A 23,332-nucleotide genomic window follows, 5' to 3' on the forward strand; every position below is an offset into this window, starting at 1 on the left:
AAAGTGTTTTCCTATGGTCTTAGGCGACCCCTGTGAAAGGGTCGTTCGACCCCCAAAAGGGTCCCGACCCACAGGTTGAGAACCACTGCTCTCAAAGGATGCAAATGACCAGCTGTCTGCAAGGAGTATCAATCCTTCCACTCCCCACCATCCAGTCAGAGCTGAAAAAGCTTCTTGGATGAGAAGTGAGACGTTTTGAAAGACAAACCAAAAAGTCCAGCTGCTTCTTGGGGGAAAAAAAGGCATCTTTGGGACAATCTTGACCTGGAGGACTGAGAATCTCCATAGACATATTGTGCTGGAGCTTGGCACAGCCCTCTGATATCTGTTTGTTTTTTGTGGTTCTCTCTAATTAGCTGTCACGTCGGGATAAAAATACACAAGAAAATATTGTGACCGTACATCCTGCTGTCTAATTTTTTCAAAAGATATCTCTTAAAAGAACGAGAGTGGGGGAGGATTAATATATATATAAAACTGAAAGTATCTTTCCAAGCATGCTACCCCCCCCCCCCGGAGATAAAGAGCGCAGTTGCTTTTGAAGGGACACAAAAATCTTTAGTAAATTGACTTTCTATTAAAGGGATGGAGTAAACCGTGTGGATGTATCTGCCCACTAAGTTGGAAATGCCCTTTATATGATTTGCAATTACTCATGAGAGCTGCTTTTCTACTTGGAGGGCGTTAACCCGGGTTTTTACCCCTGAATAATAACCACCCTCTGTTTAGGTAGTAGGGACATCATTTGGACCTGGTTAGGCTGCCAGTCTGTGGAAAAAAAATACAACTGGGACCCCTTCCTGACATTCGTTTCAACATCGTCAACCACTTCTCCAAAGCATCTGAGGGCAGGACAAGATGTAATGGGTGGAAAGTAATCAAAGAGAGATCCAACTAGAACTAAGGAGAAATTTCCCGACAGAACAATGAATGAGTAGAAACGGCTTGCCTCCAGATGTTATGGGTGCTGCAAGGCTTGAGGTTCGATTCTATGAGGTTTGATTCAGGCCTTATGATTTTATGAGACAGATAAGACAACTAGGTACATAGATGAAATAGGGAGATAAGATAGATAGATAAGATAGTAGGTAGGTGTCAGCCTCTGCTTCACTTGCTTGCTATTGCCTGCCATAGAAACAGGGAGGGTGGGGGCTTATGGTATTTGGAAAGGGAATCTTATGGTACTGGAGGAGTTATGTAGAAGGGAGTTTTGTTCTCACCATCTTCTGAACATGCTGATTGCTTGTGTTTGGACTTGATCAAGGCCAACCATCTCACATACCAACTTGATGAGGCTTTTTGAAGATGCACCCCACATGACGGCTTAGGAAGTTGCAGATTGGACATTGGGTTGGGGTAACTGGGGGGAGGGTGCGGGGTAATCATTTGATATATACATGTTCATGCCTTTCTGGCTCAGAACTTGCTTTCCTTTCGCTGCTATCTTTTCATAACCAGTAAAAGTATTCTTAATTCCACAATGGAGTTGGGAGTTTTCTTTATTGGTTATTAATGGAGGCACACCTGACAGTAGGTAGATAGAGATAGATGATAGATATATAGATAGATACAGTAGATTAGTGGTCCCCAACCTTTTTATCGCCGCGGACCAGTCAGCCTTTGATAATTTTACCGTGGCCCGCTGAGCGCGCGCAGGGGTGGGGGGGCGTTGTTTTAAATCCACCTTCCCAATTCAACACCTGAATCATATCCCACCTTCCATTTTGTATGTAGATTTTAAGGAATAAACAGCTGAATTAATCAAGGTCAAAGATAAAAAGAGCAAGGGCAAAATTAAATAAGCCAGAGGATAGCAATGTAAAAAGAATACAGTATTAAGGAGAGAAAGGAGAAGAAAAAACCTAGCTTCTGCTGAGGTCAGGGAAATGTTTGATACTGATCTGGCTGGGTAAGAGTCCAAGAGTCCATATCGCCAATAACTACGCGTGGGGGGAAAGGAAATGTGTTTTGTGAGGAAGAGAAAGAGCGCGCTTCACCGATGCCCGTTGGCGAAATTTTGGAAGAGAGGCAAGAGACTTCAGGCACCGAGCCCCCACCCCTGGCTGCGGCAACTGGAGCGGGCGGGAGGCAGGGAAGGGGTGGGCAAGACCGCCGCTTTTCCACCCCCCGCCCTCTACCTCTCCCGCCGTTCCTTCTCACAAGCCAAGGCCGGGCGGGGAAGCGCCGTCTCCGTCCCGGGTGCGCCGCCCCTCCCTGGGCAACTCGGAGACGACTGAGCCGAGGAGGACAGCGAGAAAAAGAAGAGAGCGGCCAGCAACGACCGCCGGGGAAGCCGCCAGGGCCTCCAAGGGCTCCGCTTCCAGCGCATGGTCCGCCCCCTCCTCGCCTCGCTTCCAGGCGAGCCGACTGAGGCGAGAAAGGAGAAAGAGGCGGAGGCGTTCACTGAGGGGATGGCTGACTCGGGGAGGGGGCGGAGGTGGTGTAGTAGCGGGGGATTCTTCCTCCTCGCCTCACTTGCTCCTGTGCTTCCGCGCAGCTCCTCCCCTCCAGCGACGGCGCTGCATGAGTGAAGAGTCGGCCGTTGCATGGCCCCCGGCCGCTGCGCGGCCCGGTGCCAGGTACTCCACGGCCCGGCACCGGTCCGCGGACCGGGGGTTGGGGACCACTGCAGTAGATCATATAGAGAGAGGTGCATAGAGCGATGGATGATGGATGGAAAGAGATGATAAGAGATAGATAGATAAGGTAGATAGTTAGATATGGATGGACAGATAGAAATAGCAGACACATAGGACTTCATAGTGCTTTACAGCCTTCTCAAATGATAGACAGACAGACAGACAAGCCTTCCTGAGGTTTTTAAGAAATTGGACAACCATTTGTGCAGAATGAAAAAGGGTCACCTGCTTGAGCAGGACGTTGGACCTCCAAGATCCCTTCCAAATCTGTTAGTCTGTATTGTTTCCAGGTCTTAGTGGGACGCTCAGTGGCTAAGACGCTGAGCTTGTTGATTAGAAAGGTTGGCAGTTCGGTGGTTCGAATCCCTAGGACCGCATAACGGCACTACTTGTCCCAGCTTCTGCCAACCTAGCAGTTCGAAAGCATGCAAAAATGCAAGTAGAAAAATAGGGACCCCCTTTGGTGGGAAGGGAACAGTGTTCCTTGCGCCTTCGGCATTGAGTCATGCCGGCCAAATGACCATGGAGACGTCTTCAGACAGCACTGGCTCTTTGGCTTTGAAACAGAGATGAGCACCGCCCCCTAGAGTCGGGAATGACTAGCATGTATGTGTAAGGGGAACCTTTACCTTTACCTTCCAGGTCTTATTTTAGCCAATTCATCAGAATGCATTTAAATTAACAATGCATGGGATTACTTGCTTTTTTACTTCACAGCCTGTCTCATCATAATTCAACAGCACCTTTTAGAGGTGTGGGGTGGGGTGGGGGTGGCTGGAGCCAGACTGAAGGTTTCTCGGGTTGCATAAATGTGACTTTGTCCTCTTAAAAGACAAGACTTGATGTGGACTAGGAGGTCTTACCTTTTATCAGTTTGCCATCATTGCTAATTTTGATGGCAGCTGCATCCTTGGCATTATTTCCTTCAACCGCTGAATCCGCGTCTTCAGGACTCTGCTCAGCAGGAAACTGGGTCTCTCCAGGTGCTGCACTGGGTGTGTCAGTAGAAACGTCCTCCGACAAAGAGGCAACCTGCTTTTAAAAGAGAGGGGGGGGGAATCCACTATGTAGCACAATCTCAAAAGTGGAAGTTGCAGCGGAATAAATATGAAGAAAGCCACCGAGGGACCCCTGCTTTCAATTGGGCAGCGCATCAACCCCACGCAGGGTTCTTAAGGATGTTTTAAACTGATGAAGGCTTAAAAATAGTAGGTATTACCCAACTTTGGAGCCAGGAGTTATTCCAAAAGTGGAAACCATATTGATAACTTGAATAATTTTACAAGACATGAATGGAGCATTCATCAGCAGCATTTACAAGGAGTCATTGAGTTATGACTGCTTGTTTAATGAGCAAAGGTGTGAAAATCCCACCCAAGCGACTTATAATCGGTCCTCGCACTTACGACCATTGGTCATAGGTGCAAGGATCAGGCACCCCCATGGTCATGTGATCGAAATTGGGGCGATTGGTAACCCACATTTATGATGGTTGCAATACCTCAGGGTCACAAAAATGCAAGTCCTGACAAAGTGACTTATGATCAATTCTCGCACTTATGACCCTTGGTCATAGGTGCGAGGATCAGGCACCCCCATGGTCATGTGATCGAAATTTGAGCAATTGGTGACCCACATTTATGATGGTTGCAATATCTCAGGGTCACAAAAATGCAAATCGATAGGGGGGGGGCAAATTCACTTAATGACTGCAGCAAAGATTGGATGTGGCTTAGTGTCCCGGGGGGGGGGGGAATGTTCATCGAATTCCTCCTTTGCGATAAGCAAAATCAATGGGAGAAACCAAATTCACTTAACAACCGGGTTACTTACTTAACAATGGCAGAGATTCACTTAGCAACTGCCACAAGAAAGATCGTAAAATGAGTCAAAAACTCACTTAACCAATGTCTGACTTAGCAACCTACATTTGGAGCTCAATTACGGTCGTGAGTCGAGGACTACCTGTCTATCTGGGGGCCCTTTACGATTTCATCAGAGCGATTCTGTTCTCAAGAGTAAAGTGGATTCTTTCTTGTGCCAGTGGAAAAAAAGGAAGAGATCTTAAAAGGTTATTATACATGGATTTTAATTAAAAGCCCGCGTGGCTCTCATTATCTGAACATATAGATGTATCAAAGCTGTCTGTACATCATAATGACCAGACTATTCTCAGGGTTACAATCCCAATTGCTGATAGCAGCAAATTGGCAGCGTGTGAAAAGGTATCATTACATCTCGGCTCGAAAAGATAAAGAAATATCATTTTTGCCTTTAATCAATGCTGTGATGGAAGGGAGGATTTTTGATGGGGAAGGAGCATCACCTGTTCGCTCAAAACCATCTGAAGTATGTACAGGTAGTCCTCGGCTTACTACTGCAAGGGAGACCCAGGATTCCTGTTGCTAAGCAAGACAGTGGTCAAGTGAGTTTTGCCCTGTGTTGCCTTTCTTGCCACCGTTGTTAAGGGAGTCAGTGCAGTTGGTTAATGTTCTGACCCAGGCTCCCCTAGAAAGCATGAAGCAGTGTCTTGGTCCCGACAAAACCTCTTTTATTTACACGACTGTGGATTCCTTTCATTCACAGTCTGCCAGGCTTGGCAAACAGCCTTTCAGAGGAATGTTTATCCACACGCACCTTATCTTGTTTGGAGAGCTGCCAGATAGCTAGTTTCCAGATGCAGGGTAAGGCAGCACTTGACACAGAGTCTCTTATAGTCACAAACAGAACTTTCCACTCTTGAAATGACAAAAGGAATGAATTGTTTCCTGCAAAAGCCCCCTCCCCATTCGCTCCTCTTTTGTTTCCTCTGGGAGAGGCCAATCACCTCCAAGGTATGGTTCTTAAGTCGACCCTGCTTTCTTAGTTGTTCTTTTCTTCTGGCACACTGGGAACAGGCTTCACCTGTTCCTCTGCCTCACTGCTGTCTAGCTCCCTCTCTGCCTCTGATGCAGAGCCCTCGTCTGAGCTTCCCTCAACCCCCAGGACCAGCCCCTGTGAACCAGTTGCCAAGCATCTGAATTTTGATTGTATGGTGGTGGAGATGCTGCAAAGGTCATGACTGCAGAAAACGGTCATGCATCACATTTTTCAGTGAGGGTGTAACTTTGAACAGTCACTAAACAGGAACGGTTGCAAGTTTGAGGACTATCTGTATTTTATCAGAAACAATAACTATCAAAAGTAGCTTTCCTTGACTACCAGCCCGTTTGATCAGAAGGCACCTTTCAGGAGACACACACGTGTGTCTCCTGAACCTGCCTAAAATCAACTAATTCAACCATCAACACTAACACATCCAAGACAACCTTTGTGGTTCTCTTAAAGATGAGTCCCAAAAGGTACTTTTTCAAGAGGCAACTGGACTTTCTGGTTTTTTTCTTTGAAGACGTTTCACTTTTCATCCAAGAAGCTTCTTCAGTGCTCCAACAACCCTCTAAAACAGAGGTCCCCAACCTTTCGGACCTCAGGGACCGCTAAATTTATAATTTTAAATTCCGTGGACCACTAGTACTATCTGCCTAATGACTGGATGGGTGGGCGTGGCTAGGTGAGCATGGCCAACTTGATGTCACTCACATTGAGGGGCGTCTCACCGGACTCTACTGGCCCCTCCCCTTCCAGCCACTCCTCATCTGCCCGCCTGGAATCCTTAGGGCCCCAACAGGAAGCAGTTGCTGGAGCTAAGCAGCCACCAGGAGAAAGAGTTGGCAAAACAGTTCAGTTCAAACTGGATCTGACTGAGAAGGAGGTTCAGCAGAAGCACCTCACTGAGGACTACGAGCATGGGCTTTCCAAGCAGAGAGAAGACCTGCGGGAGTGCAAGGCCAGGTACCGGCAACTGGAGGCTCAGCGGGCTGGGATGGTCAGCCAGTTCCAGGCCAGGATGCAGTCCCACTGGAACGAGGCCCTCCAGCTCTTTGCCACCAGCGATACTTCCCTCCAGCCTTTGCCCAAAGCTGAATTTCGGAATTTCTGCCCCCCTCCAACCCACACAAAAAGACCCCGAAAGAGGAGACTCTCTGCAGCAACACAAGCGTTCATTGCACGTATCCATCCCAGGGGCCGTAGTTTGAGGACCCCTGATTTAGTGCAATATAAAAAATGCAAATAATTTTTCTGCTGACCACCAAAATGTTCTCACGGACCACCAGTTGTTGACCGCTGCTCCAAAAGGATGCAGATGGCCAGCTGTCCTCAAGGAATACAAATCCTTCCATTCCCCACCATCCAGTCGGAGCTGGAGAAACTTCTGGGATGAGAAACCTTGGGCCAAGGGATGAAGGCCAATCGTTTTCCATTTCAAGTTCTCGTTCAAATGTACGTTGACACTACCATTTCCCAATCGTTACAGCGACTCAGAGATTCATTTAAGGAGTCCTGCGCTATGAGCTTCATATTAGGACTGTACAAAGCCATTTTAAATGAAGAAATGGCTCGAGATATGCTTGGGAGTGGAGCGGTGGGGAAGAGAATGAAGCCTTCAAGGAACAATCTGTGGGTCTAGCTTTGCTTATCTGCTGCCACTAATAGCAGCGATAGCGCTTAAGAGGGCTCGTGGCAGGAATTTCTATCCCCCTATGCTCAAAAAAAAGAAGAAGAAATGAATACATTACGCTGGCAGAGCTCGTCTGCCAAAGAGGAAGGGGGTAAATTTATTCAGGAAAGATCTGGCTGCGTTTTGCTTAATGAGGAAGAAAAGTAATTGCAAGAAAAAAAAATATTAATGATCGAATTGGAGGCTGTCTTAAGTGGACTTACAGGACTGTATCTATTTGCTGAGTGTATCAGTTTTTAGCTAATTTCACGCGCTGCCTTCAAGCGTGGTTTAAGGTTCGTTTGCTGAACAAGTTATCACTGGACATCTTTACTCCTCAAATTAAACAAGATCACCATGATTTTGAACCACGGGCAGTCCTCAAGCTGCAAGTGGGACCGAAATTTCTGGTGCTAAGTCGCTGCAAATCACAAAGTAAGTCGTCACATTTTTACCATGGTCGTGAAAGTGAGTCGGTAGTTGTTAAGCAAATCACCGGGTCATGTCACGAAGCCAATCCGGCTTCCCCAGCTGACTGGGTCGAAAGTGGTGGGAAGGTTTGCAAGTTGTGAGCAAGTTGACTTTAAGACACCGAAAGCATCGTTAAATGCGAGCCGACTGCCTAAATTGCGACCATGCGACGGTTCAATGGTTGCAACTTCCAGGACGGACCGACGTCGTTTTAAACAAACGGCCGTAAGCCGAGCATTACCCTGTGCAGTTTACCAACTACAGGAAATGCCACCTGCTCTGCTGACAGACAGCCACCAAGATGTATTGTGGCTTAGGATAATGTGCACCAGCCAGAAAAGAGGGATGTGAAAATATGTACAGACCCCTCGCATCCTGGACACAAACTGTTTCAACCTCTTCCGTCAAGACGATGCTATAGAGCACTGAACGCCAAAACAACTAGACACAAGGATAGTCCCCCCCCCCAAATCCCTCTGGTAAACAACTAATCCCCACAACTACCTAGTAGGGCTGTATTACTATTATCCTTCTCATTTTTCCTATTGCCTGTGTTTTTAATCTTCTAATGACTATAATTTTGTTGCTTGCATCTTACGATTTATATCATTGTATTGAGTATCTTAGTATCATTTTATGTGGAGTGTTTATTTAGTATCCTGTTGACTATCAGTAAGGGTTGCAACTTATGGTTTCTGATGTGTTCTTATGATTGTGATCATGATTTATCACCTGTTGCTTGCATGTACACTGAGAGCTTCTGTACCAGAGACAAATTCCTTGGGTGTCCAAACACACTTGGCCAACAAAGTATTGTATTGTTCTGTTCTGTTGTCTATTTTATTCTATTCTTTATTCTATTCTTCCTTCTTTCCTCTTCCTCCCTGTTCTGTTCTGTTCTATTCCCTTATATTCAACTTCTCATTCTCTATTCTATTCTTCACATTCTATTTTATTCTACTCTACCCTAATTTCTATTCTATTCTGTTCTGTTCTATAGTCTTCTCTTCCTCTATTCTATTCTATTCTATCCTAATTTCTATTCTATTCTGTTCTACATTCTCTTCTCTTCATCTATTCTATTCTATTCCTATTCCCTATCCCTTCCATATCCTAAAACCAGAAGCTAATTATCAACATTTATCAGCTCTGTGGACTCGAATGGAATTTTAACTATTAAGCATTACACACCAACTTGAGTTTTTTTTTCTTTGGGAGGAACCCAGGTGTTAAAAATTATGGTCTCATGGTCTCCCTGTAAACATTATGGGATGTTTGATACAAATGTAATGTTCGTGTGTGTGTATGTGTGTGTGTGAGGGCTTCCTGTGTCCTTCTTTTGAAGAAAAAATAAAAACAAACAGTTCACATGCCTTTTTTTCCCCTGGAAAACACGCTGCACTGTTTGACGCCCCATTAAACTGAACGGCAAAAAAAAAACAAAAAACTGTTTAAAATTGGAAGAGCACTCTGCTTCATTAGTGTCCCAGCTATTAATTTCAAAAGCACCCGTGTCCCCATTATGGCAAAAAAGGAGCAAAACAGACAGTTTCCTGGCAACCGCACGGTGTGTTTGCAATCTGTTCCATCAAACAACAATCAGAGAAAAAAAAACATAAAAAGCTAGAAGGCAAAGCAACAGGTCCCGCTTCCTGCAGTGACCTTAGTCGTATTGGTGGGTCTATGCCACAAAGCTCCTGGAATTTGAAGGCAAAACACAAATTCGGGCTGCGAATGATATTCAGCGTTTAACTGGTATTTGGTAATGCTACCTAAGCCAGGCAAATCCCAAAGGGAAGAAGATGAGTCTGAGTTTAACCCATTTCCCACCCTGCCCAAGGAAGATGAGGCGAGAGATGTCCATGTCACCCATTGAGTAGAGAAGATGGACTGTGCCCAACCACACTGTGCCAGTTTAGAGGTGGCAATTACTCCTACCCCCAGTTCAAGGGGAGGGGCATTAGAATTAACCAAGTTCAATAACGAATGCTGGTAATAATCACGGATAGAACTGACGGATCCCATCTGTTTATATCAACCATTTTCGTGCAGGTATATAAAACAAGCTCTTTTTAAAAAAAAGTCTTTTAGGAGTATATACACACAGGCAAAACTGGTTGCCAGCCATTTTCAGGTAAGGAGCACATGTACAGAGAGAGAGTGAGTCAAGGAGACAAAGTGTGTGTGTGACAGAGACAGAAGGAGAGAGGGAGGGAGGGAGAGCCAGAGAGAGAAGGAGAGAGGGAGACAGGAGAGAGAGAAGGAGAGGGAGGGAAACAGAAGGAGAGAGAGAATGGGAGAGGGAGACAGGAGACAGAGAGTAGAAGAGGAAGGGAGACAAGAGAGAGACAGAGAGAAGGAGAGGGAGGGAGACAGAAGGAGAGAGAGAAGAGGGAGGGAGACAGGAGGGAGGAGGGAGACAGAGAAAAGGAGAGGAAGCGAGACAAAAGGTGAGAGAGAGAGAGAGGAGAGGGAGACAGAAGGAGAGAGAGAGAAGAGGGATGGAGACAGGAGGGAGACAGAGAGGAGGAGAGGAAGGGAGACAAAAGGTGAGAGAGATAGAGAGAGAGGAGAGGGAGACAGAAGGAGAGAGAGAGAGAGAAGAGGGTGGGAGACAGGAGAGAGACAGAGAGAGAGAAGGAGAGGGAGGGAAACAGTAGGTGAGAGAGAGGGGAGGGAAAAAGAGAGAAGAGGGAGAAGGAAAGAAAGAGGGGAGGGAGACAGAGAGAGGGGAGGGAGAGACAATATGTGTGAGATCACTGGTGCTCCCTGGGCTTGATTGTTTTCTTGCAGACATTTCATCCATCATTCAACATCATCCTTCTAGGCATTGTCTATTCACTGCCGGATGAAGGTTCCTTCTGCCTGTTTCCAACCCAAATGGCCCTGAGCTTATTTTGTGCCAACTGGGTCTGCCATACTTGATGTCTTTGAGCCACCTGTTCCGTATATTTAGAATATATGAAACATGTTCGATATATTCGAAATGTATGAGATAATTTCAAGGTTATCTCAGTTATCCCCAAGATTTAACACCAGACCGACAACCAAGTTGTAAACACAGCCCACATAAGGAACCGCCCAGAAGAAAAACACTTCCTTCAACAGTGTCAGGGCAAGCCACTTTTGTATATCAATAGAGAGCAAACCCCATTCTCTTCTAGCACTGATGATGTCACCTAGTTGTGGAATGAAAAGTCTGCAAGAAAACAACCAAGCTCAGAGAGCACCAAGGGTGATAAAGCCCTCCTCCTCTCCATAAACCCCATGTCAGGTTTCCCCAAAATGCCCTAATTGATTCACGAGTCTCGGGCAAAACTTCAAAAGAAAATTAGTCATTTATTAGGAGTATTTATTTTGGCAAGATCTCTTCCAAGTCAGATCTTAGCCTCATTTGAATTATAGCTGAACTTTACCCCTGTTCCTCCCCTCCCCTCAGTCTGTGTCATAAATCACATTCCCCAATGAGGTGCACCCCTCCCAAGTCTGCTGCGGTAGCCGAAAGTATGTGTGGAATGCACTCCCCCCCCCTTCCTCACTATGGCATCATTAGGAGTTGACATCCCACTCATGGGAAACTGGTCCCTCCCTCAAGGGCCCCAGTCATCCAATAAGACACTCTGCACTGGTTGGGGGGGGGGGGGAGAGGCAAGAACAAGGCAACAAGGCAACATGTATCACTGTTACGTTATACTTTCATAAGCCTACCTTTGAGCTGTCACTGGCCTCTTTCTGAAGGAAGAACTGTTTCTTAAATTCGTAGTAGGCATTGTACTGATGCCAAGGCTGCAGAAATTCAAATCTGTTAAGGAGGAGACAAAACAATAGACGGTTCTCAACTTACGACCATGCACCGGGCAGCTGCTCTTTTGGTTTCTGGCACACACACGTGTTCCCATTTTGGCACTTGGCGTTGAAAAGGTTCATCAACACTGGCCTAGATTCTTCTTAAAAACATCTGGGGATGGAGTGCCCACCATTTCTGGAGGCAAGCTGTCCCACTGGTTAATTGTCCTCACTGTTAGGAAGTTTCTCCTCAACGTCTTGCTTAATGTCAGAAAGGTTGGGCTCAAATTCATAAGTCGAGCACTACCTGCATTCCCTCTCTGGGAGGGAGATGGATAATTTAAAAATGTGGTACAGGAGTCAATATGGGGAAAATACATGTGTGCACCGCCATCCCTCAACTCTAAGTTGTGGCCATAATTCATTATTTCCCCACCTAAGGAAGAAAAAGGCTATATAAGATTCTGAAAATAATAAATTACACCCCAAGGCCCAGAACTTACATATGCCTGGAAGCCAAGCTTCCAGATTCTTTGGCAACAATGCTTTATCATTAACTTCCAGTAGTTTCCTTGAATTTTAATGTGAGGAACTACAATAGGTTACTATGTTTTTCGTTTCCCCCTGACAAGACCGTCAGTAAGAGAACGTGGGGCGAAGCTACTCGCTCGGTTTTATCGTAAAATGGAATTAAGACCGAAGTCTCCCCCCTACTCACCTCGGATCATTCTTGGCACGAACGCTGGTCTCAAATTTAATCCCATTTCTCGCAACATACTCGGCTAGCTTGTCAATTACGGGCTGGATATCTGGAGGTGGAGGGATGACGGCAACCACTGGAGGAATTGAGCTGGGAAATGTCAAGAGTTGTAAGATTTACACAGGCAGAGAACACAAACCTATTAAAATGGGGGAAGCAGCTCTTTTTTAAGGCATCACCTGACGGGAGGGCTAAACAGGGAAAAGCCAGGTATTTCAACAGCAAGGGGGGTGGGACAAGGGAAATGCAGATCAACGCGGTGCTCAAATTATTATTTTTTATTACTGGTTCTGTGGGCGTGACTTGGTGGGCGTGGCAAGGGAAGGGTACTGCAAAATCCCCATTCCCTCCCCACTTCTGGGGGAAGGATACTGCAAAATCCACGTTTCCACTCTACTCCAGGGGAAGGATACTGCAAAATCTCCATTTCTTCCCCACTTCTGGGGGAAGGATACTGCAAAATCCCCATTGCCTCCCCACTCTGGGGCTAGCCAGAGGTGGTATTTGCTGGTTTTCCGAACTACCATATTTTTCAGACTATACGGAGCACCATGATTTTGAACAGGTAAATAAATAAATAAATAGTGTTTGTACTCTGCAGGCTTCCCAAACCCTCTGCACGTCTCATTTTTTGCAAAAAAAGAAAAGAAAAAAGGGGGCATGCAGAGCTTTGGGAGGCTTGTAGAGTGCTCCTGGGGGTGGGTGCAAAGATGCCCCATTTTTTGTTTGTTTATGTCCTCCCCAGCCCCCAGGAGCACTCTGGAAGCCTCCCAAACCCTCTGCATGTCCACTTTTACAAAGGGGGTGGGGTTTCGGGAGGCCAAAAATGCTGTATTCAGTGTATAAGAAGCACCCGGGTTTTCACTCTCTTTTGGGGGGGGGGAGGTGCGTCTTATACTCCCAAAATACAATACTCAAAATTTCCACTACCAGTTCTCCAGAACCTGCTGAATCCCTGGATTAAAGGCCCAGGCAGGATTTTAAAAGTTTTTAAGACATCCAAGTGAGGTGAGGAGAGCGGAATGATTTGTTCCTGGCTCACAAAAAAATAAAATGAAATGAAATTCTGGGAAATCTGCAAGGATTTGAAGCAGAATGGCGAAACAAAAGAAGTGGTTGGCAGGATTTTTTTTTTTTTTAAAAAAAGAAGTTTTAGACATCTAGCGAAGGATGAGTGGATTTGAACGACTCATTCTGGCGGGCAAACATGCAATTCTGGAGAAACGGCATTTGTTTGAGGCAGGACGGCTCCCAGTCAGAGAAACAAAAAAAAAAGTGGTTTTAGGGTAATTTTGCATGCGCAGCTTCTGTCAGACAATAGACGCTTATTGAAATTCTCTACATAATCTCCAACGCTAAGACTCTGCTTTAATTGAATGCCATTCTTTCGGAACGGGTTCTTTTATGGGAAAGAAACCCACCCACACGCTATTACTTTCATTACGCGATATTCCAAAGCGATATTCATTTCAAATATTTATGTTGTGCAATTAAAGAGAGACGTTAGCAATACGATGAACCACATAAACTGTATCATTCGATTTTTATCTCCCACCTTTATTACTTGATAAGTAAATTCAAGGCACCAAAGATAGGTAAGGAGTCTCCAATTTTCCTTACAATGACAACCCTGTGAGGTAGGTTGGGCTGGGAGTGAGAGTGGGACTGGTTTAAGAGTCGCTTTCATGGCTAAGCCAGGACTAGAACTCCCAATCTCCTGGTGATGGGTCCAAAGTTACATGACCAGCTTTCATGGCTAAGACAGGACTAGAACTCACCATCTCCTGATCACTGGACCAAGTTACCCAGCTGGCTTTCATGCTTAAGGCAGGACTAGAACTCACTCTCTCCTGGTGATTGGCCCATAGTTACCCAGCCAGCTTTCACATGCCTAAGGCAGGATTAGAACTCACTCTCTCCTGGTGATTGGCCCAAATTTACACAACTGGCTTTCATGGATAATGCAGGACTAGAATTCCCAATCTCCTGGCGATGGGTCCAACATCACCCAGTCATGCCTAAGGAAAGTCTAGAACTCACCCTCTCCTGTTTTTTAGGCCAGTCCCTAACCACTAGACCAAATTGGCTCTCAAAAATTAGGGGAAAAAATGATGGAGAACCTGTCCTCATATGGGACACTAATCCTGCTAAGGAAGTACTAGAACTCACTCTCTCCTGGTGATTGGCCCAAAGTCACACAACTTTCATGGGTAAGGCAGGACTAGAACTCACCATCTCCTGGTAACTGGACCAAGTTATTCAGCCGGCTTTCATACTTAAGGCAGGACTAGAACTCACTCTCTCCTGGTGATTGGCCCATAGTTACCCAGCCAGCTTTCACATGCCTAAGGCAGGACTAGAACTCACCATCTCCTGATGGAGAACCTGTTCTCTTAGGGGATGCTAGAGCAAAATTAACATCAGCAGGCTTTGAGAGGGCCAACAGAATATCCTCTTCAGAATGCAAACTTGGGAAGACCCATCTGGAAGTGGGTGGTTCATTAAACAGAAATTAAATAGGCTTCTTGCACATTATAAGCCCGCATGGGGCTGGCAAGGGAGGAGAGTAAGATTATTTTTAGTGAAAAGATTAATTGCTGACCAAGAAGGCCGTCAAAAAACAATGACAAGAAGCCCCTGAGGATATCATCCATGAAACAAAACCAGACAAGGCAAAACATACTGGCTTTTCAGCGCTCTGTCTAAAGCTCTCTGACAATTTTAGGATGTAACGAGACACCCTTTTATTTGAGCTGCCTTTTTAATTATTAACATTTAATCACTTTGACATATGCAACTGTCCACTGTTTGGTAGATGGGAAGCCTCCATGCCAAAGCCTGGTCTGGACAAAAAAAACCCCAAAAAACAGTCCAGCCACTCAGAATCGCTGGCATTACATCAACATGCAGGACCCAGGTTCATATACCGTATTTTTCGGAGTATAAGACGCACCAGGGTTTTGAAGAGGCAAATTAAAACAAGTTTTTGCACTCTGCAGACCTCCCCAAAACGGCCCATTTTTTGTGAAAATGGGTCCTTTTTTTTCCTTCAAAAAAAGGCATGAATAGCCTTTAGGAGACTTGTAGAGTGTCCGAGGGTGGGATGACGAGCAAAACAATCATTAAAAAGGGCATTAGGAAGCTTATAGAGTGCTCCTGGGGCCTGGGGAGGGGGCAAATTTGAGCAAAAAACGGCCCATTTTTTGCTCATTTCTGCCCTCCCCAGCCCCCAGCTCTCTGAAAGCCTCCTATAAGCTATGCACGGCCATTTTGGTGAAGGGAGAAAAAGAGGGAGAGAAGGAGAGAGGAAGGCAGAGATGAATTGAAGAAGGCATAAAAGAGATATTAAAAGTCTGGAAGGAGGGAGGGAAAAAAGGAGAAGGGGAGGGAGGGAGGAAGCAAGCAAATGAGAAAAAGAGGGGGGGGGAGAAAAAAAGGGATGAATGGAAGAAGGCATAAAAGAGATATTAAAAGAAGGGAAGGAGAGAGGGAGAAAAGGAGAATGGGAGGGAGGGAGGAAGCAAATGAGAAAAAGTGGGAGGGAAGAATGAAAGAAGGGATGAATGGAAGGAGGCATAAAAGACATTAAAAGAAGGGAAGGAGGGAAAAAAGGAGAGGGGTAGGGAGGAAGCAAGCAAACAAGCAAATGAGAAAAAGAGGAAGGAAGGGATGAATGAATGAATGGAAGAAGGCATAAAAGACATATTAAAAGAAGGGAAGGAGGGAGGGGAAACAAGGAGAGGGGGAGGAAGCAAGCAAATGAGAAAAAGAGGGAGGAAGGAAGGGATGAATGAATGGAAGAAGGCATAAAAGAGATTAAAATAAGGGAAGGAGGGAGGGAGAAAAAGATAGAGGGTGTAGCAGGGAGGGAAACTGATTTATGATGCTTGTGAAGAAAACCTTCTGTTGGAAAAAGAGCCAAGTACAGAACCTACTGCTATCAAGTCCGTATTATCTCAGCACCAATTCAATTGTTGAGTCTAACCAACAAGTTATTGTCCTTAGCTTGGGTTTACTTCCAGTTGGGGATTTCCACTACCATCCTTAGAAAAAAGATGCTCTCTTACACGAGAAGCCTGTTAGTTGCACAAGCCACTCAACAAAACTCCTCCTCTGCACAGCCCAGCCTAAAATGCCATACCTTGCTGAAGTGCTTGTGCCAGGTAATGCGCCACTCGTGTCTTCACTGGCTTCGGAAGAGGATGGCGGTGGCGTCGTGCCAGGAGGCGGAGGTGCTGTGATGGTGGCTACGCCGGTGGTGCTCGACACCGTCACCCCAGCTGGCAGGGCGCTGTAGTAAGTAGCCATGTCAATCCCCGGCGGCGGTGGGGCGAAGCAATACGTTCCATCGGGCAGCATGTAGTAGCTGTAGTACATGGCTGCCATTGTTGCTATACAGAATAAAAACAAAAAGGGATGATCAGAATTTTGACTGGCGTGGAGAGAAAAAGGCCAACTCAAACAGTGGCATGGATCCTTGGTGCAGCTCTGCGGGCAGCTGCAACCGGACTGCCATAATGCTTTGGTTCAACTATGAAGCTTTCTACAATGTGGGATCCTTGGTGCTCTCTGAGCTTGGTTGTTTTCTTGCAGACGTTTCATAACCCAACTAGATAACATCATCAGTGCTAGAAGGGAGTGGGATTTGCAGGGGGGAGGAGATCTGTGGGGTTCTTGGTGCTCTCTGAGCTTGGTGGTTTTCTGGCAGATGTTTCATGACCCAACTAGGGAACATCATCAGTGCTGGAAAGGAGAGGGGTTTGGTCTGTTTAAGTATTGGTGAGAATGTTCTTGGTGGTTTCTTGATTAGGTTGTTATTTACTGTTTGACTGTCTGGGGTGGTACAGGTGGTCCTCGACTTGTAACAGTTCATTCAGTGACCGCTCAAAGTTACAACAGCAGTGAAAAAAGTGACTTTAGGAGCAGTTTTCACAGTTAAGACCTTTGCAGCATCCCCCCATGACCATGGAATCCCATTTCAAACGCTTGGCAACTGTTTCATACTTATGACCGTTGCTGTATCCCAAGGGTAGGTGATCCCCCTTTGCGACCTTGTGACGAGCAAAGACATTGAGGAAACCAACCAGATTCACTTAACTGAACTTTGGCGAAAAAGGTCACAAAATGAGGCAAAACTCACAACCTATGTCTCACTGAACAACAGAAATTCTGGGCTCAATTATGGTTGTAAGTTGAGGACTACCCGTAGTTCTGGATGGGGCATTGTTTATTGAATGATTTTTGTCTAGACCGCAGTTCAACCCTGAGATACAAATATTCTCTTTTGTTGTTAAAGATTCTCCTCGTACAATCGTGCTAGTTGTTCCTGACTCTAGGAGGCAGTGCTCATCTCCGTTTCAAAGCTGAAGAGCCAGCACTGTCCAAAGATGTCTCCATGGTCATGTGGCCGGCATGACTCAATGCCGAAGGCGCATGGAACACTGTTACCTTCCCACCAAAGGTGGTCCCTATTTTTCTATTTGCATTTTTACGTGCTTTCGAAATGCTAGTTTGGCAGAAGCTGGGACAAGTCACGGGAGCTCACTCCGTTACGTGGTGCTAGGGATTCGAACTGCTGACCTTTCTGATCCACAAGCTCAGCATCTTAGCCACTGAGCCATCACATCCCTCTTTTGCTGTTACTAATATGTTATTCCTTTCTCTGAATGAAAGAAAAGCAAATTTGCTGTGTGCTATGAAACTCAACGGATACAGTAGTTATCAGTAATACAATAGTAATAGAATGCAATAGTAATACAATAGTAAATAGTAATACAATAGTTATTAATTTACAGAATGGATCTGGGGGAATACAAGCAGTCCTCCATTTATGACCACAATCAAGCCCAAAATTTCTGTTGTTAAGTGAGACATTTGTTAAGTGAGCTTTGCTCCATTTTTACCACCCTTCCTGACAAAAGATGTTAAGCGAATCATTGCAGCTGATAAGTTAGAAACACAGTTGTTAAGTGAATCTAGCTTCCCCACTGACTTTGCAGGTTGCAAAAGGGGATCACAGGGCTTTGTGGGATACAGCAATGGTCATAAGTATGAGCCAGTTGCCAAGCTTCTGAATTTTGACCATACGATCATGGGGATGCTGCAAAGGTTGTAACTGTGGAAAAAAATGGTCATAGGTCACCATTTTTCGGTGCCACTATAATTTTGAACTGACGTAAGTTGAGGGCTATCTATACACACAGGAACGTCAAGGTGTAAATTTGCACAAAACTGGAAAGTGAAGAGATTCCTACAAACGAGAGTGTGATTAGGAAAGTATCAGAATGTACAGAAATGAATTGATTAAGACTGGCAATTAAAGAGAAAGAACAAATTGACTATCACACTATTTGGGAATCATTTTAGTGATGGTTAGAGAATAAATATAAGAATCAGCGGTAAAAGTAGTTGTGTAAAATACAGAAAATGTACCAGTAGTTAATATTATTAATAAAGTTAAATAAATCATGAAGAGGATTGTTATAATATAAGACATTTAAGGTATTGGTATTAAGCTATGAATAGATTAAAAAATGAATAAGATTGTAAACTTTAATTGCTTGCACAAAATACTTGTACTTAGACGGCACACAGTTTAAAGGAAGATGGACTGTTTATATTAAAATAAAATAAAACTTTTTAAAAAGCGGAGAAATTTGAATGGAAGAGCTAAGATGTATAAATGGAAAGTAGAAATTTGGGGTCGTCTAGAATGCAGAGTCCACATCAAAAGAGAAATCTACAGCTAGGTGACAGGTGGACATTATGTTCCATTAAATGCTAATAAAGGTAGAATCGTATGATGAGTTTTTGGGGGGAAATGGTGCGATGTTATGAATATAATATGGCAATCCGGAAAGAAAATGCCATCTTTGGCCCTTCGTGAATGGGTAGGAATGAGATGAGAAGAGTATAAAAATGGTGATTGGGCTATTTGGATCCCGAGAGAGTATGATGATTATCCGCTTAGAAAATTGTGTGCTTGTTTTTCAAACATGCCCCTATTCCAATGTACACATGGCGAAGGAATGGATTACAAGCATGAAAGTATGGCTGATTTTTTATTGTTTAGGCTGACTGGTTGACATTAGGGAACGATGTGGGAGGTGAACAGAAGCTCTGAATGCTATACCTGTCATTTCCTGATAAGGCAGTCCTAGACGTACGACAGTTCATTTAGCGACCGTTTGAATTTACAACAGCACTGGGGGAAAAAGTGACTTATGGCCGTTTTTTACGAACTTTGCCGCATCTCCATGCTCATGCGATCAAAATTCAGATGCTGGGCAACTGGTTCATGCTTATGACCGTTGCAGTGTCCCAATGGTCATGTGATCTGCCTTTGCGACCAAGCCAAGCTCACTTAACAACCAGGTCTTATCAACTGCAGAGATTCACTTAACAACTATGGCAAGAATGGTCGTAAAATGGGGCAAAAGTCACTTAACAAATGTCTCATTTAACAAGAGAAAATTTGGGCTCAATTGTGGTCATAAGTCGAGGACTACCTCTATTGCTAAGAGGGAATCTGGGGGGGGGGGGAATTGATAAGGGCAGAAAGCAAAGAGGTGACAGAAACTAAAATGAAAATAAACCAACTGCAAAGAGAGAAAAATATATACGTTGTGCAAAAAAACCCCAAAACCTCCAGGTACTCCTCGACTTAGGACCAGAATGCCCCCCCCAAATTTATTTTGCTAAGCGAGACATTTGTCAAGCGAGGTTTGCTTCATTTTACGACCTTTCTGGTCAGTTGTTAAGCGAATCATTGTAGTTGGTAAGTGAACCTGGTTTACCCATTGACTTTCCTCGTCAGAAAGTCGCAAAAGGAGACCGCATACAACCCTCATAAATGTGAGTCAGTTGCCAACTGCCTGAATTTTGATCAGGTGACCACGGGGATGCTGTGACGGTCGTAAGTGTGAAAAATGGCCTTAAGTGACTTTTATTCAGGCATGTTGTAACTTTGAACGATCACTAAACGAAGTGCTGTTCAGCCCCCTAATCCTAACGCCCGATGGGACGAATGGAAAAGGGGCATAAACACCCACAACGGAAAACGTTGCTTGCAAGATGCCAAAAACTAATTCCAAACAGCATTTTAAAATGTCCAAAAGGCTGCACGGACTCTCCCACACTCCTCAAAAAAAAGTGTGTGTGTTATGTAAGCTCCCCGTTGGGAGAGCGAGTACATTCAGAGAAGCATTGTGAGAGTTGTGTTGGAGAACGCATAAACCAGCATACAGAGACACTGCAGTTTAAATAGGCTTTTACCTTCGTGGAAATAGAGGTATCAGAGTCCATCAAGCAGTCCAAGTCATACACGGATAAGACAGTCAGTCATCAATGTCTTTCAGTTAAGGGATAATCCAAATAACATAGTCCAGTATCATATAATCAGTCCGGTACACAAAGTTTGCTAGCAGTTGCAAAACTTACAATAGCTCACGGCACTTTCTAACAGCCAGCTTCCAAAACACTCAGATCAGATCAGCCCAGCATCTAACAGAGAGCTAACAGTCATTCTGGCTCCCTCTTATGGCCGATTGAGGAAACAGCAACCAATCACATTTTACAGTATGATTTAAAGAAACAAGTATAGCATTGTTACATGATTTCTATATTGCCAACCCAACCGTTAGATTATATTCCTAACGGTGTGCTCCCCCCCCCAAAGGAAGTTTCAGAAAGTCGTGTAAATAGAAACTGCCCAATGGCTGGCCGCAGTGGTGGGTTCCGGATTCCGTTCCAATCCTGGCGTCACCCACATGGAGGTGTGTGGCGCACTCAGGCGTCGTACTTCCTTGCGATGCTTCCCCAAGCCTCCGCGACGCTCCAGCTGCTCGGTGGAGCATCGCACAGGCGATGTACGCGCCATGCTTGTGCACGGAAGCACCAAAGGCTTAAAGGACAGGTAAAGACCTCAAGCGGGTGGGTGGGCCCTTCGGAGCCCCATACTGGAATGGTACCCGGTGCTCCGGGCAGGCTCCGATACGCTCGTACCGGGGCGTACCGCCTGCAACTCACCACTGGCTGGCCGTGAATAAAATCTCTGCGGTTTGCAAACCGTTTCATTATTTTATCAATGCTATAACGTGCATTGCAGGAATGCCGATTTAAAACAGCTCAGCAGTTTACGGAATAATCACCGTGCCTTCCGTGTTGTGTTGTCGGGAGTCTGCATAATTCATGCCTTTTTCAAAAGGCAGGGTGATAAATCACCAGCCTGTTTGGGCGGAGAGCGCTTTTTAATGCGTTATTTTATTAAATGCACAGGTATGAATCCTTCACTTCTGAAACGCCAGCTGACCAAGCTACTAATAAACGGAGCCGGGTTTAATTTTACAGACAGAATCCTAAAGGGTTATTGAAGCCATCTGCTCCAGCGCAGGACTCCAAATCGAAATGTATCCCAGGAGGCAGCTGCTTTAATTCTTAATTTTAGAGTTCTCTGTCAGCCTTCCTGCATTATTTAGAAAAAGCAGGATGGAGACATGTCTGAAAGTGACAGACAACAAGGCCCGGGACTGTAATTAATTATCATATTTCATTAATAAAACAGAGATGATGCTTCCTTGCAACGGCTCAACAAGAGAATAATTCTAGCCCGGTATTCTAAGCTTTAAAGGGAGAAATTCTGTGATAAGATGCATCTCTTAAGATGCACAACAGACCTCTAAATAAAAATAGATCTGGTATCTAACTGGGGGGGGGGGGGGGTTGGCAGGAGCGGCCTCTGTGACTCTGTTCCGAGTGGATGGCAGGGAAATGGCATGGACTGGTTGCACATGCGATTAAATATGTTAGGGGGGGGCTTGCTTTGGGTGTAGGGCTTACTTTAGTACATGCACTCAAAAGCACGATTGGGCTTATTATCCAGGGAGGTCTTATTTTCTGGAAAAGAGGATAGAGCATTACACTACCACTCTTCTGATGTGGCAGTGGTAAAAAAAAACAAAAAACCACCACCCAGTATCTTAATATCAACTGCACTAAAATAAAAGATAGCCTGCAACTATGAGAAAGTTTCTTGCACCTTGAAACAAAGTGCTGGATTTTTTTTATTTTTTTTTGCAACTTGCAAATCTACAATAATACAATACAATACAATAAAATAGCAGAGTTGGAAGGGACCTTGGAGGTCTTCTAGTCCAACCCCCTGCTTGGCAGGAAACCTTATACCGTTTCAGACAAATGGTTATCCAACATCTTCTTAAAGACTTCCAGTGTTGGGGCATTCACAACTTCTGGAGGGAAGTTGTTCCACTGATTAATTGTTCTGTCAGGAAATTGCTCCTCAGTTCTAAGTTGCTTCTCTCCTTGATTAGTTGCCACCCATTGCTTCTTGTTCTGCTTTCAGGTGCTTTGGAGAATAGCTTGACTCCGTCTTCTTTGTGGCAACTCCTGAGATATTGGAACACTACTATCGTGTCTCCCCTAGTCCTTCTTTTCATTAAACTAGACATACCCAGTTCCTGCTTGGGAATGACTGTTTTGAGAAAGAGATGGGACTATTTTTTTTTTAATGCATGGGAGGGGGGGGTGTCCTTGATATGTCACCATGATTGGGACCAGAATTTCCACTGCTAAGCAAGGCAGTTGTTAAATGAGCTGTGCCCCATTTTACAACCTTTTGGGCCACGCTTGTTGTGAATCACTGCAGGTCATTAAGTGAATCAGGCTGTTAAGCGAATCGGGTTTCCCCCACTGACTTTTGCCTGTTGGAAGCCAGCTGGGAAGGTCACAAATAGTGATCACGTGACCCTCGCCTAGAGGCTGTGACCGTCCTAAATACACGCTGATTGACAAGTGCCGGAATTCTGTTCGCTTGACTGTGGGGATGCTACAAAGGTCGTAAATGTGAGGACTGGTCTTAAGGCACTTTGTTTAGTGCTGTTGCAACTTCGAATGGGCACTAAATGAATGATTGCTAAGCTGAGGGATGGCAGTACATCTTGTTTTTTTCTTGGGGGGGGGGGATAAATTTGCATTCCAACTCCCAGACAGAGTTGTGCAACCATCAGACAGATTAGTCCTTGACTTGCAACAGTTCATTCAGTGAACATTCTGAGTTACAACAGCATGGGAAAAGTGACTTATGACCGTTTTCCTCACTTACCATTGCAGCATCCCCATGGT

The 23,332-nt window shown here is 45.0% G+C and overlaps 1 protein-coding gene across 5 annotated transcripts in view; it reads right to left on the reverse strand.

The window, feature by feature from the left end:
• Window positions 1-23,332, reverse strand: part of SFSWAP (splicing factor SWAP) — a 108,971-nt gene that overhangs the window by 53,442 nt on the left and 32,197 nt on the right. For 4 of the 5 annotated variants that reach the window (XM_032228792.1, XM_032228797.1, XM_032228795.1 and 1 more), the window contains 4 exons: window positions 16,335-16,584; window positions 12,152-12,283; window positions 11,356-11,449; window positions 3,503-3,674 (listed from right to left, as the gene is read on the reverse strand). In XM_032228792.1, coding sequence (XP_032084683.1) covers window positions 3,503-3,674; window positions 11,356-11,449; window positions 12,152-12,283; window positions 16,335-16,584 — 648 coding nt within the window. The remainder of the gene's footprint in view (window positions 1-3,502; window positions 3,675-11,355; window positions 11,450-12,151; window positions 12,284-16,334; window positions 16,585-23,332) is intronic. The other variant, XM_032228793.1, reaches the window with a different exon arrangement.

The sequence above is a fragment of the Thamnophis elegans genome, chromosome 13 (assembly GCF_009769535.1).
Source record: "Thamnophis elegans isolate rThaEle1 chromosome 13, rThaEle1.pri, whole genome shotgun sequence".
Classification (NCBI taxonomy): Eukaryota; Metazoa; Chordata; class Lepidosauria; order Squamata; family Colubridae; genus Thamnophis; species Thamnophis elegans.